Consider the following 12,500-nt stretch of genomic DNA (forward strand, 5'->3'; position numbering starts at 1 on the left):
AATACCATCATAACAAACAGACCTTGAACCTTCAAATTCTGCATTCGATCGCAGAGCCTCAAATCATATCTATACATTTTCAACATAATACGTCACATTTAACAAGGATCTAATAAGTTTGAAGTTTAATAAGTGCAGAATCTTAACTGTTTTATACGTGGTACCTAATATAAAGATAATAATTAAATCCCGATAATAATTAAGGCCAGTTCATTCTGAAGCTTAATTCAAGGGAAATTCAAATTTCTAAAGTTCTTTGCCATTTCAAGGATCCTATACCCTTTGGTGTAAAGCATTCAAGTTCATTCAATGCAAAAGATTAATTATTTTATGCGTAGTACCTGATATACAGATAAGGCTCCTTAATTATTATTGGGTCAGTCAATCTTGAAGCTTAATTCACTGGAAATGAAAATTTTATTTTTTGTACAGAATCCTGAGGATGCATTCACCTGAATGCGCAACGCGTCGGAATAAATTGTAATACTTCGCCATGTTTGTTCTTGCTCCTGCTCCTTGTGTACGCACGCACATACATACATACATACACGTGCGCGCGCACACAAACATACATACACACATGGTTGTTTCTTCAAAACCAGACGCGATTCACAAGTGGAATTTTGATTTACATTCTCTATACGGCAGAAGGAGCCAGCCTTACAAAAATTTTCGGAAAACGAAAATTAACTCTAAAAACGTGAAAATCTTCTAACTCTGGCCAGCAAAGACGTTGGGAGAGAAATTCGTTGACTTTGAAGATTTTCGTATTTTTAGTTTTCGTTTTTCGAAAAATTTTGTCAGGGTGACTCCTTCTGCCGTATAGAGAATTGCATTCGTAATTCCGCTTGTGAATCGCGACTGGGTTTGAAGAAGCAACGATACTGTAGCAGTTTTGCTCATCCCTCCTGAGGAAGGAGTAAGGAGAGCGCCGGAACCAAATGAAGTTTTCGCAAGAGGATTTCGGAAGAACACCCGCAGCGCTCCACGACCTGAAGACAATGAAGCCTGCGCTGGAATTCTGGAATTCAATAGGTCGTTCTTCTTCATTCAGGGAGCGATGACGTCAGCGCATTCCCGAGGACACCACAATCCTTGCAAATCTTCGGACGCCTCCAGACCGAGGGAGAATTGGTGGCGCCGTAACTCCGAAGAAGACCGCATTTTGGAGACTCTTACTGTGTGTTTGGAGACGGTCCGAGCCCATTCCGTACTCCAAAAACTCTCTGGGGAACCAGATATTCTTTAATCCTTACGTAAGTCTTCGAACGTCTCCGGGAACGCACCGAGGAAGGATTGGTGACGTCGTCGCTCTGAAGAAGGTCACCGCCATTTGGAGATCCGAGAACCGGCGGACACATTTTCAAACTAAGCGTCAAGACAGGTGCTTAAAAAGGCATGACAGAAAAATGCAGTTTCTTCGCAATCTTTGTTTGACTTTTTCATCATGGAAGGGTGTCCTAGGAGTACCCGAGACCCTTATTATTTCAGCATTTAGGACTCAAACTGGCCCTTTGTGGACGATTTATTATAACGAGACACATAAGTCAACGACCGAGGAGGACAATTTGAAAAAGGACTGTAGCTCCCTTGCGAGGGAGAATGAATTGATGAAAGAGGCCCTACAGAACGAGAGGAAAGGACACGCCAAAGCCAAACAAGAGGCTATAGACGCTCGCCGTGACCTTAGCATTGCCCAGAAAATGATCAATGATTTGCAAGATCATATTCGGAGGGAAAGATGCCTGAAGGAACTTTCTGTTGCCCAAGACGTTCGAGGAGATATGACGCTGGCACTGAGGTTAATCAAGAAGCTGAAGGATGAAATCAAGGAGTTAGATCAAGTGGTAATCGAACAGAGGAAAATCATAGAACAGGGAAATCTGAACGGAAAGAGCAAAGGACAAGAGACAGATCCTGACAGGGGAGATTTCAGAAAAGAATATCGGCGAGATAAAACCCCACAGGAAGAAGTATATGTTGAGGTCTTGCGAAAGGAAGGATGGAGGGGAGGAAGCCCCATTCCAAGCTCAGATTCAGAAAGCTCATCATGGCCCTATGGAGAGAGAATTATCGGCGAAGGAAGAAGATGGTTCAGGAAATTAAAGAGGAGATTCCTCAGCAGACTAGGAAAGCATAACAAGGGACACAGGACAACAACCAAAGCCCTGAACAAGCAACTCGGGCAGATACTTGGCATACTGAAATCAATCAACGTTCTCAAGGATTGGCTGATGCAAGCGCTAGGTGCCCTTGGAATCACAAATAAATTTAAACACCTTAAAGAACAACCTCCACCATTGCCGCCTGGTCAGCATCCTCCTTTCGGTGGAAGACCTGGATTTGGGCCTCCTGGAGGTCCACCTGGATTTCCACCTTTTGGAGGTCCGCCCGGGTTTCCACCTTTTGGAGGTCCGCCCGGATCTCCACCTTTTGGAGGTCCACCTGGGTTTCCACCTTTTGGAGGTCCGCCCGGATTTCCACCTCCTGGAGGTCCACCTGGATTTCCACCTCCTGGAGGTCCCCCCGGAATTCCACCTCCTGGAGGTCCCCCCGGATATACACCTCCCGGAGGTCCCCCCGGATATACACCTCCCGGAGGTCCCCCCGGATATATACCTCCCGGAGGTCCCCCCGGATTTCCACCTCCCGGAGGTCCACCCGGATTTCCGCCTCCTGGAAGTCCACCTGGATTTCCGCCTGGACATCCACCTCCTGGATATCCACCTCCTGGATATCCACCTCCTGGAGGTCCGCCCGGGTATTCACCTCCTGGATATCCACCTCCTGGAGGTCCGCCCGGGTATTCACCTCCTGGATATCCACCTCCTGGAGGTCCGCTTGGATAAAGTGGGCGTCCCATGGGCTATCTACTAGCTGCTTGCCAAATAGCTGACTGTTCACTCAAGAGTGCTTCTGAAGAAGCATGGTGGGCAACCCTTGGGTAACCAGCTGCTGGCCAAAAGTGTTTCCCCAAGGGGGGGCAAATGTTGGTGGGACACTTGCCCCCCACCAGGGAAACACTATTGGCCAAACAACTGACTCTTCACCCAAGAGTGCTTCTGAAGAATCATGGTGGGCAGCCCTTGGGTGACCAGCTCCTGGCCAAAAGTGTTCCTCCAAGGGGGAGCAAATGTTGGTGGGACACTTGCCCCCCCCTGGGGAAACACTTTTGGCCAAACAGCTGACTGTTCACCGAAAAGTGCTTCTGAAGAAGCATTGTGGGCAGCATTTGGGTGAACCAGCTGCTTGCCAAAAGTGTTTCCCCAAGGGGGAGCAAATGTTGGTGGGACACTTGCTCCCCACTGGGGAAACACTATTGGCCAAAAAACTGACTGTTCACCCAAGAGTGCTTCTGAAGAAGTATGGTGGGCAGCCCCTGGGTGACCAGCTGCTGGCCAAAAGTGTTTCTCCAAGGGGGGGCAAATGTTGGTGGGACACTTGCCCCCACCAGGAAACACTATTGGCCAAACAACTGACTGTTCACCCAAGAGTGCTTCTGAAGAAGCATGGTGGGCAGTGCTTGGGTGACCAGCTGCTGGCCAAAAGTGTTTCTCCAAGGGGGGGCAAATGTTGGTGGGACACTTGCCCCCCACCAGGGAAACACTATTAGCCAAACAACTGACTGTTCACCCAAGAGTGCTTCTGAAGAAGCATGGTGGGCAGCCCTTGGGTGACCAGCTGCTGACCAAAAGTGTTTCTCCAAGGGGGGGCAAATGTTGGTGGGACACTTGCCCCCGACCAGGGAAACACTATTGGCCAAACAACGACTGTTCACCCAAGAGTGCTTCTGAAGAAGCATGGTGGGCAGCCTTGGGTGACCAGCTGTTGACCAAAAGTGTTCCTCCAAGTGGAAGCAAATGTTAGTGGGACACTTGCCCCTCGGGGAAACACTTTGGGAAACACTTTTGGCCAAACAGCTGACTGTTCACCGAAAAGTGCTTCTGAAGAAGTATGGTGGGCAGCATTTGGGTGACCAGCTGCTGGCCAAAAGTATTTCCCCAAGGGGGCAAATGTTGGTGGGACACTTGCCCCCCCCACCAGGAAACACTATTGGCCAAACAACTGAATGTTCACCCAAGAGTGCTTCTGGAGAAGCATGGTGGGCAGCCCTTGGGTGACCAGCTGCTGGCCAAAAGTGTTTCTCCAAGGGGGGGCAAATGTTGGTGGGACACTTGCCCCCCACCAGGGAAACACTATTGGCCAAACAACTGACTGTTCACCCAAGAGTGCTTCTGAAGAAGCATGGTGGGCAGCCCTTGGGTGACCAGGTGCTGGCCAAAAGTGTTTCTCCAAGGGGGGGGGCAAATGTTGGCGGGACACTTGCCCCCCACCGGGGAAACACTATTGGCCAAACAACTGAATGTTCACCAACAGTGCTTCTAAAGAAGCATGGTGGGCAGCCCTTAGGTGACCAGCTGCTTGCCAAATGGCCAAAAGGCAAATGTTGCTGTTCACACTATTGGCCAAAAAGTGCTTCTGAAGAAGCATGGTGGTCAGCCCTTGGGTGACCAGCTGCTGGCCAAATGTGTTTCCCCAAGGGGGCAAATTTGCTGGGACACTTGCCCCCACCAGGGAAACACTGTTTGGCCAAACAGCTTGGGTGACCAGCTGTTCACCCAAAAGTGTTTCTGAAGAAGCATGGTGAATGTTCCCAGGGCAAATGTTGGCTGGACACTTGCCCCCCCCAGGGGAAACACTTTTAGCCAAACAGCTGACTGTTCACCGAAAAGTGCTTCTGAAGAAGCATGGTGGGCAGCCCTTGGGTGACCAGCTGCTAGCCAAAGTGTTTCCCCAAGGGGGGCAAATGTTGGTGGGACACTTGCCCTCTACCAGGGAAACACTATTGGCCAAACAACTGACTGGTCACCCAAGAGTGCTTCTGAAGAAGCATGGTGGGCAGCCCTTGGGTGACCAGCTGCTGGCCAGAAGTGTTTCTCCAAGGCGGGGCAAATGTTGGTGGGACACTTGCCCCCACCAGGGAAACACTATTGGCCAAACAACTGACTGTTCAAATAAGAGTGCTTCTGAAGTATTATGCCGTGAGTATTTTCTTTGATAGTTTAACATATGAACGACCGTGGGACTTCACTTGATAGTAACGCAGGGGACTCGTTAGGTTGAAATTGTCTATTAATATTTTTCACTTTTCCAGGAGGGGGTAAGTATTCACCGGGCACGGTTTTTCATAAGTTTTATTCTAACTCTAAACTATTTCACACGGCCAGCCACACTGGACTTAGAAATTTCTTGATGTTAAGAGAGGAGCGAGTGACACAATCCTACCCAATTTGGTTTTCAAGTAACTCTGGCTAAAAATTGATCAGAATGAACTCTGGACCTATGTTGAATAAAAACTCCGCCTCCTTGAGGACGTCTACTTTACTCTTAATGGTTCAATCTTAACTCCCACTTTTGGCAAGGACAAATCAGGTCAATTTTGCTGACCTTTTCACTTCTTAGTCTATCCTCTAACTCCTCCTTCCTTTCCCACATCTTGGAGGTTTGTTATGGTTAGTCTTCAATTTACTTGGTCCCATGGCTCATCATTTTAAACTATCAACATCGTGTCTCTCTCTCTCTCTCTTTCATAATCCCGATCAGTGAATCTCATACTTATTCACTGCATAACATCACTCGGTCACCTACCTGCATTGACTACAATGCAAGTAGATAACCAACTCAACTTGACTATAGTCAATTACTTCAATTTCAATAATTAACAACAATAACTGCAAGAAATATTATAATGCATCATAGTGCTAATACAAACAATTACTGAATTTGAATATCAAATTCAATAAATTATATCAACAAAATAAAGCAAATAAATGCAAGAATCAATTATAATCATAAATTGTAAAAAATAAAAAAAATCAATACCAAAGCAATCAATTATCAATGTTAAAATAACAACTAAATGCAGAAATATTATAATGCATCAAGTAAACACAAACAATATGCATGAATTATGTATCAAATACTCAAACTAAATGCAGAAAAATTATGGCAAAGTAAATATATCAAATGCCTATTACTCTCTGGTTATCAATCATAAATTGTAAAAAAAAAAAATCAATCATCAAATGTTCAAGTGCAAGTCAATGGTAAACGCTATCACTCTCTAGGAAGGATTCTGTCCATCATGTCCTTGATTATGGTAAGCTTATTCAGTATCAATTTCTGACAATTATAAAAGAAATGAAAGCAAACAGTACCAAAAGAATGACATTTATGAATGACATAATAGGAGAAATCTCGGTCTTATATGTATGAAAGAAAGTATGAACCTCTTCTAGCTTTGTGAATGTCTCCAATTCCAGTTCTGAAAGTTGAAATTCGTTAATAACTGCAAACTGATGTACACTTTTACTGAAATTCAAACTGTATGTCGTGAAGACTGTAGGTTTGTAATACAAATTATGTAAAATAACCAATTCACAAGCAGATGAAAATGAGTGTACATTAATGAAAACTACTTCTGTTTTGTTTGACTTACAGTCAATCTTAGCATTCAATCTGTTTGCTGAGAACACAAAAATTTCATCATCAATGATTTGAGCCTTGAAAGTTTCTGTAAACGGTATATATTTACAATGGTTCTTACCATTCTTGTTGTTTACAAGATCATCTAAGGCAATGAAGAGCACTCAATGGTTCATAGAAATTCACAATGTTACAAACATATACACCATCATTAAGCATGACACATTCCCTGAATTTATGTTCGGGAATTTCAGTCACTAGGAAAGAATCATGCTGCAAGGCAAAGTGTCGAACTGTTCCTTCTAGTACAATGGACTTATTATCTACTACCATTGGGAATGGATAGACTGACATCAATGAGTTGACGTCTGGATTGTTGAAAGGGATCACTAGTATGATTTGATTGGCTATCACTTTCACTGTTATCAGGCCATAATAGTCCACTATATTTTCTACTAGTGGCTTCAAGTGATTGTTCACAACACATTTCTGAATAATGGCTTCAATTTCACTAGGGGTTATCAGAAAAGGCGACAGCAGGTTTTTACCTGCCATCATGATTGCATTGAGTAATTCCTTGTATTCCAGAAGGAAATTACTTGTTTCTATGAGCAGTTGCTCCATCATTTCTGTTTGATGGATTCTAGCAATTTCTGATGAAACATTATGGAGGGCACTATTCACAAATTCTTTCAGCACTGTGATCATTTTCTGATTTTGATTGACATTTCCTATTACTTTATTATAGACAGTGCCCTGCTCAGAAGCCCAATTTTCAAGTTGTGCCACTCTTTCCTTTAGCCTTTCAACATTACCATCGGTCGCCACTCCAAAGAGATTGTGTAAAGCGACGCCTATAAAGGGTATGAGTGATCGCTTTACTACTTTCCTTGGCATAACACTATCGATGTCCCTCTGCAACTTGGAGAGCATGTCGTACAAATTTCTATCTTGGACACTTTGTAATCCTGCCTGTATCTGATTGCTCAGCTGGACTAACTGCTCTCTCTGATCGATAATGGAGTCCGTCTGGATCTTAACAATGGCTAGGTCCTGTATCATCTTAACCTTGCCATGCTCCTTGATGATGGCTCCCTTCCTTAGTTGTACGAGTGAGTTCACAATTTGACTCACTGCCAACCACCATACAATCCATTTGCTGAAATAATGTTATCAAGCAGTAAAAATCTTATCAACTACATTTGTTTACCATTGCACTTGCCATTACCTTCTTCTCAAATTATACCTTGGGGTCATTGAAGATTCTATTTTATTATCTATCTTATCTTTATTGGACAAATCTTTTAACTGGGTAGACGACCAAGGTTCTGAATGAACTACTTTAATGTGGTTCCAATGTACAATGGATTCTTTCAAGGTAATTTCATGCATTAACTTGAATTTATTCAACTTCAAAACTTCTAAAACTCTATATGGACCTCGAAATTTTGGTGATACTTTAATATTAGGTCCTTCAAGAACATGATTGAGTACATAAACTTGTTGTCCTACCTTTAACGAGGGTATGGTGGATCTGTTATTGTAATACTTACTAGATTTTTATGTAACTCCTTTAATCTAGCCCTGGTGACTTTAACGGTCTCGTACGTACGTCTTGTCTTCCAAGCAATATAGTCCTCGTAGTTGTACGTACGTCTGGGTGGTGTGGCATCATCCAAAAGTGAATTTGGCATTCTCTTTTGGTAGCCATACAATAGGAAATGAGGAGTTTCTCCTATTGATTCATTTACTGTGTTGTTTAGAGTAAATTGTATGTCTTCGAGAGTCAAGTCCCAGTCTTCAGTGCTAGGGGTTACCAATGTTTTCAGAACATCCTTTATCTTGCGATTTGTTCTTTCTGCTCCATTTGAGCTTGGCTTATATGCTGTTATTTGACATTTCTGTATTTCATAAAAGTCACACAATTTCGTTAGAATGTCACTAGTAAATTCAGCAGCATTGTCTGAGAGCAAAACTTGAGGACATGAATGTCTGGTTATAATTCTAGACTTAAAGGCTTCTGCCACCGTTGATGCTTCTCTGTTTCTAGTTGGAACAATTTCTACGTATCTGGTCAAATAGTCAATGAAAACTAAAATCTGTTTATTTCCTCTGATGGTGTTCGGGAATGGACCTAAGAAATCCATTGTGACTACTTGAAAAGGATTTAATTCTGAAGGATACATTTCCAGAGGAGCCTTGACGTTGACATTCCCCTTATGTATATTACATAGGGTACAATTCTGAACAAATCGAGTAGCATCTTCACTACATCGAGGCCAAAAATAGTTTCTAGTGATTGTTCTACATGTTTTCTTAATTCCAGGATGTCCTGATAACTTGTATGAATGGGTTAGTTCTAAAACGTCTTGTATTAGTGTATTAGGAATGTACAAACGTGAACAAGCATTTGGTTCGTCTGAAGTCTTGTACAATAACCCATCTATCAATTGAAACTCTGAATTTTTCTCACCTTGCAAGAGGTTACCAATTACTTCCCTTATTCTAGAATCCTTTTGTTGTTCCTGACGAACTTTGTCTAAATCTAAGTCTGTGATTTGACAACTGAAGGCGAAATTATGAGTGGTAATTTGTTTCTCGTTCTCTTCTTGTGATCTAGATAAGGCGTCAGCTAATGTGTTATATCTACCAGGTATGTATCTAAATTCTGGGGCAAATTCTAATACGCTAACGAACCATCTATTGAACTTCATATTATTGGTAAAAGCCCTTTTCTTGAAAAAGATCACAAATGGGTTTATGATCTGTAAGAACATTAATTTTATGTCCTAGCAAAATGTGTCTAAATTTCTGTAATCCCCAGACTAATGCCAAACATTCCCTTTCTGTTGTACTGTAATTTCTTTCAGCTGCATTCAAAACTCTACTGGCATAGTATACAGTCCTCATCCTTGTTTTATCCTTTTTGCATCAAGACGGCACCTAGTCCTGTACTTGAAGCATCACAGGCTAAGTAGAATTCCTTCTCGAAGTCTGGATAAACTAGGATAGGATCTGTTATCAACATATCCTTTAGTGTTTTGAACGCTGCTTCCTGTTCATCTTTCCACTCATAGTTAGCATCTTTCCTAGTTAACTCAGTTAATGGTTTTGCTATGGTAGCAAATCCCTTTATGAAAGGTCGATAATACCCTACCATACCTAGGAATCTTCTTAGTGCCTTCAAATTTCTTGGGGCTGGATAGTCTACAATAGCCTTAATCTTTCCTTCTTGCATTTTCAAACCATGTTCACTGATAACATGTCCTAGATATTCTAGAGATTTCTTCAGAAACTGACATTTCTTAATTTTTACCTTTAAACCGGCCTTTCTGAGCCTATCTAATACTAATTCTATTGTCTTGAAATGACTCTCTACATCCTTACTAGCAATTATTACATCATCAAGATAAACCGATACGTCTTCAACATCTCCCAAGATTTGCAGCATTAAACGTACAAACGTTAAAGGAGCTGAAGTAAGACCAAACGGCATTACCTCAAATTGCAAATGTTCTTTATGAGTACTGAATGCCGTGAGATGCTTGGATTCTTCATCGAGAGGAACTTGCCAATATCCACTCAGTAAATCGAGGCTAGAAAAAACCTTGGCACCTCCTAATTGAGCTAGCATGTCACTAATGACTGGCATTGGCATTCGATCAGGGATGGTGTGGGAATTCAATTTACGGTAATCAATTACCATCCTCCATGTACCGTCTTTCTTTGGAACTAGCAGTAAAGGTGAATTATAAGGTGACTTAGAAGGTATTACAACTCCATCTTCCTTCATCTCTTCAACCATCTCGTCTACAATGGGTCTTTGACTTATTGGAAGTTTGTAGTTAGGTATATAAAAGGTCTAGCACCATCTTCTATGACTATTTTGTGCTGCAGGACATCTGTCCTTCCTAACTTATCTCCTGTTACTGCTACAACACTCCTATATTTCTCTAATATCTGTATTAACCTGTCCCTACAATGAGGAAAATCTGTATTATTTACTTCCCCTTCTAATTTAACTCTTGTGTCAGCTACAGAGACAAATGCTTTTTCACTTAGGGTTAGTAAAGGGTTAGTAATCACAATTCCCTTACAGAATTCTATGCCGGCATGCAATTCTAGTCTCTTGTCAGAATAATTATACACATAAGTCGTACAATTTCCACCATTAAGTCTTACTAGGAATTGTCCATTTTCACAAAGTCTGGTAAGTCTTCATTAACTAATAACACATCTGTATCACCTAGGTTTTTATCTGTTACAATTCTAAGACAAACCTTTGTCAGACCTTGTGGATGCAGTATAACGCTATTGTTTAATTTGAGTTTTACAAGATTATCATCGGCAGTACTAACTAAGCAGATCTCTTCTGCATTCTGTGCATCGGCAGTGTAACAGACATCAGTATCATCTGAATTTTCATCTTGTGGTATCACAGAACCTATCTCTGTCATTTTTAGGTTGCCTAACAGCAACACCTCATTGAGATACTTCTCTTCCGTATCTTCTCTTATTATTAAGTGACTACAATCTATTAGCGTGTCAGGATCGTCAGGTTGGGAAAAAGAACTAAGTTCTTCGGAGGTATCTACTTGTCGTGCACTTGAGTTATCAGGTTCATACCTGCTATCTGAGAATTCCTCCTGAGTGGCTTCTAGGCTTTTAAAAGTAGTTTGTCTATCTTCTTCTATTTCTTCTATCATTGAATTTCTACTCACTGTCCTACCCGGGTTAGCATTAAATTCTATTTCTATCTGTTGGATGTCTACTTCTTCAGATGAGGCTGTCTCAGGTAAAGTGATCAAGTTTATCTGAAACTGTTCCTCTTCTTCAAGAGAGCAAACATTTCCTCTATCAATTTCCTTGATAGTTATTCTTCCATTGCTACAATCTAATGTAATTCCACATCTTTTCATAGCCTGGAAGGAAAATAGAGCTTGAGCTGGAAAATATTTCTCTTCCAACACCACAAACTCTTCCCTGTATTTCTTATTTAGAATTTCTATCTCTAAATTGACATTGCCTATAGCCCTTATTTGCTTTCCAGCGATCCCCTTTATGGTCCTATAGGATTCTCTCATTTGGGAAAGCTCACAACCTATATGTTTTGTTAAAGTGCCTTTATCTATGATACTTACAGTACTGCCTGTATCCAACAATATGGAACTCAGTACACCTTCTAAGTGTGTACTTGTATGATAGGCAACTCTTCCTGACACGTATTAAAATTCTTTACAGAAAACACTATTTCATTACTTGAGTAATGTCTGTTGGGGACACATCCTTATTCACTGTCACTATTTCTTTCTGTAAGGATGGACCTTTCTGCTGCACTCTCTGTGATTGTCACTGAGAATCCCCTTGATTTGGGTTACTGGGGAGGTATTTTGATTATTAGGCTGAGTACTTTGGTTATTTTGAGACCCTGAGAATTTCCCTGTTTGTTGTACCAACAGTTTTGGATCAAATGTCCTGTCTTATTGCAATTGAACACCATTTGTTTCTTCTACAATTCTGTGTTGTATGGTTGTTATAACCACAATTTCCACAACTTTGTCTCTGCCTATTGAACTGTGGCCTATTATTCCCTGAATTTTGGCCTTGACTAGCTCCCCTCTGTCCAGGAGTCCTGTTATTTCCACTGTTATTTCCATTAGTTCCAGTGGTATTCCCATTGTTACCTCTATTTGGCGGCCTACCTTGATTGTTTCTATTTGATTGATTAAATCTCCTATTGTTGTTCCCACCATTTCTATCAAACGAATTTCTATTTCCTGATACCTAGACCTAGCTTGCCCTGATTGGTTTCTATTGGACTGATTGCTATTATTTCTTGGTTTCCACTAGCTACGGTTCCCGTAAAATCTGCACTACTACTTGATGAATTCTGTTTTACTTTCCTTTCTATGTACATCAAAGTTTGTACAATTCCATCATTTGGCTTCCTATCACAGTACTTCTTTAAGGCTACTCTTTCTTCCTTACCCAAAGCATCGTAGATTGGTCCTAAT

At 41.7% G+C, this 12,500-nt stretch overlaps 1 protein-coding gene and 1 long non-coding RNA gene across 3 annotated transcripts in view; one reads left to right on the plus strand and one right to left on the minus strand.

Annotated features, from left to right (window-relative positions):
* LOC136825021 (uncharacterized) overlaps positions 1 to 12,500 on the plus strand; it is a 275,262-nt gene that overhangs the window by 44,692 nt on the left and 218,070 nt on the right. The window lies entirely within an intron of this gene.
* The window catches only part of LOC136825020 (uncharacterized), an 8,232-nt gene continuing 912 nt past the window's right edge, over positions 5,181 to 12,500 (minus strand). The window contains exon 2 of the mRNA XM_067081053.1: positions 5,181 to 7,645. Within this exon, the coding sequence (XP_066937154.1) occupies positions 6,628 to 7,645 (1,018 nt within the window). The 3' untranslated portion in view covers positions 5,181 to 6,627. The remainder of the gene's footprint in view (positions 7,646 to 12,500) is intronic.

Source organism: Macrobrachium rosenbergii, chromosome 36 (genome assembly GCF_040412425.1).
Source record: "Macrobrachium rosenbergii isolate ZJJX-2024 chromosome 36, ASM4041242v1, whole genome shotgun sequence".
Taxonomy (NCBI): Eukaryota; Metazoa; Arthropoda; class Malacostraca; order Decapoda; family Palaemonidae; genus Macrobrachium; species Macrobrachium rosenbergii.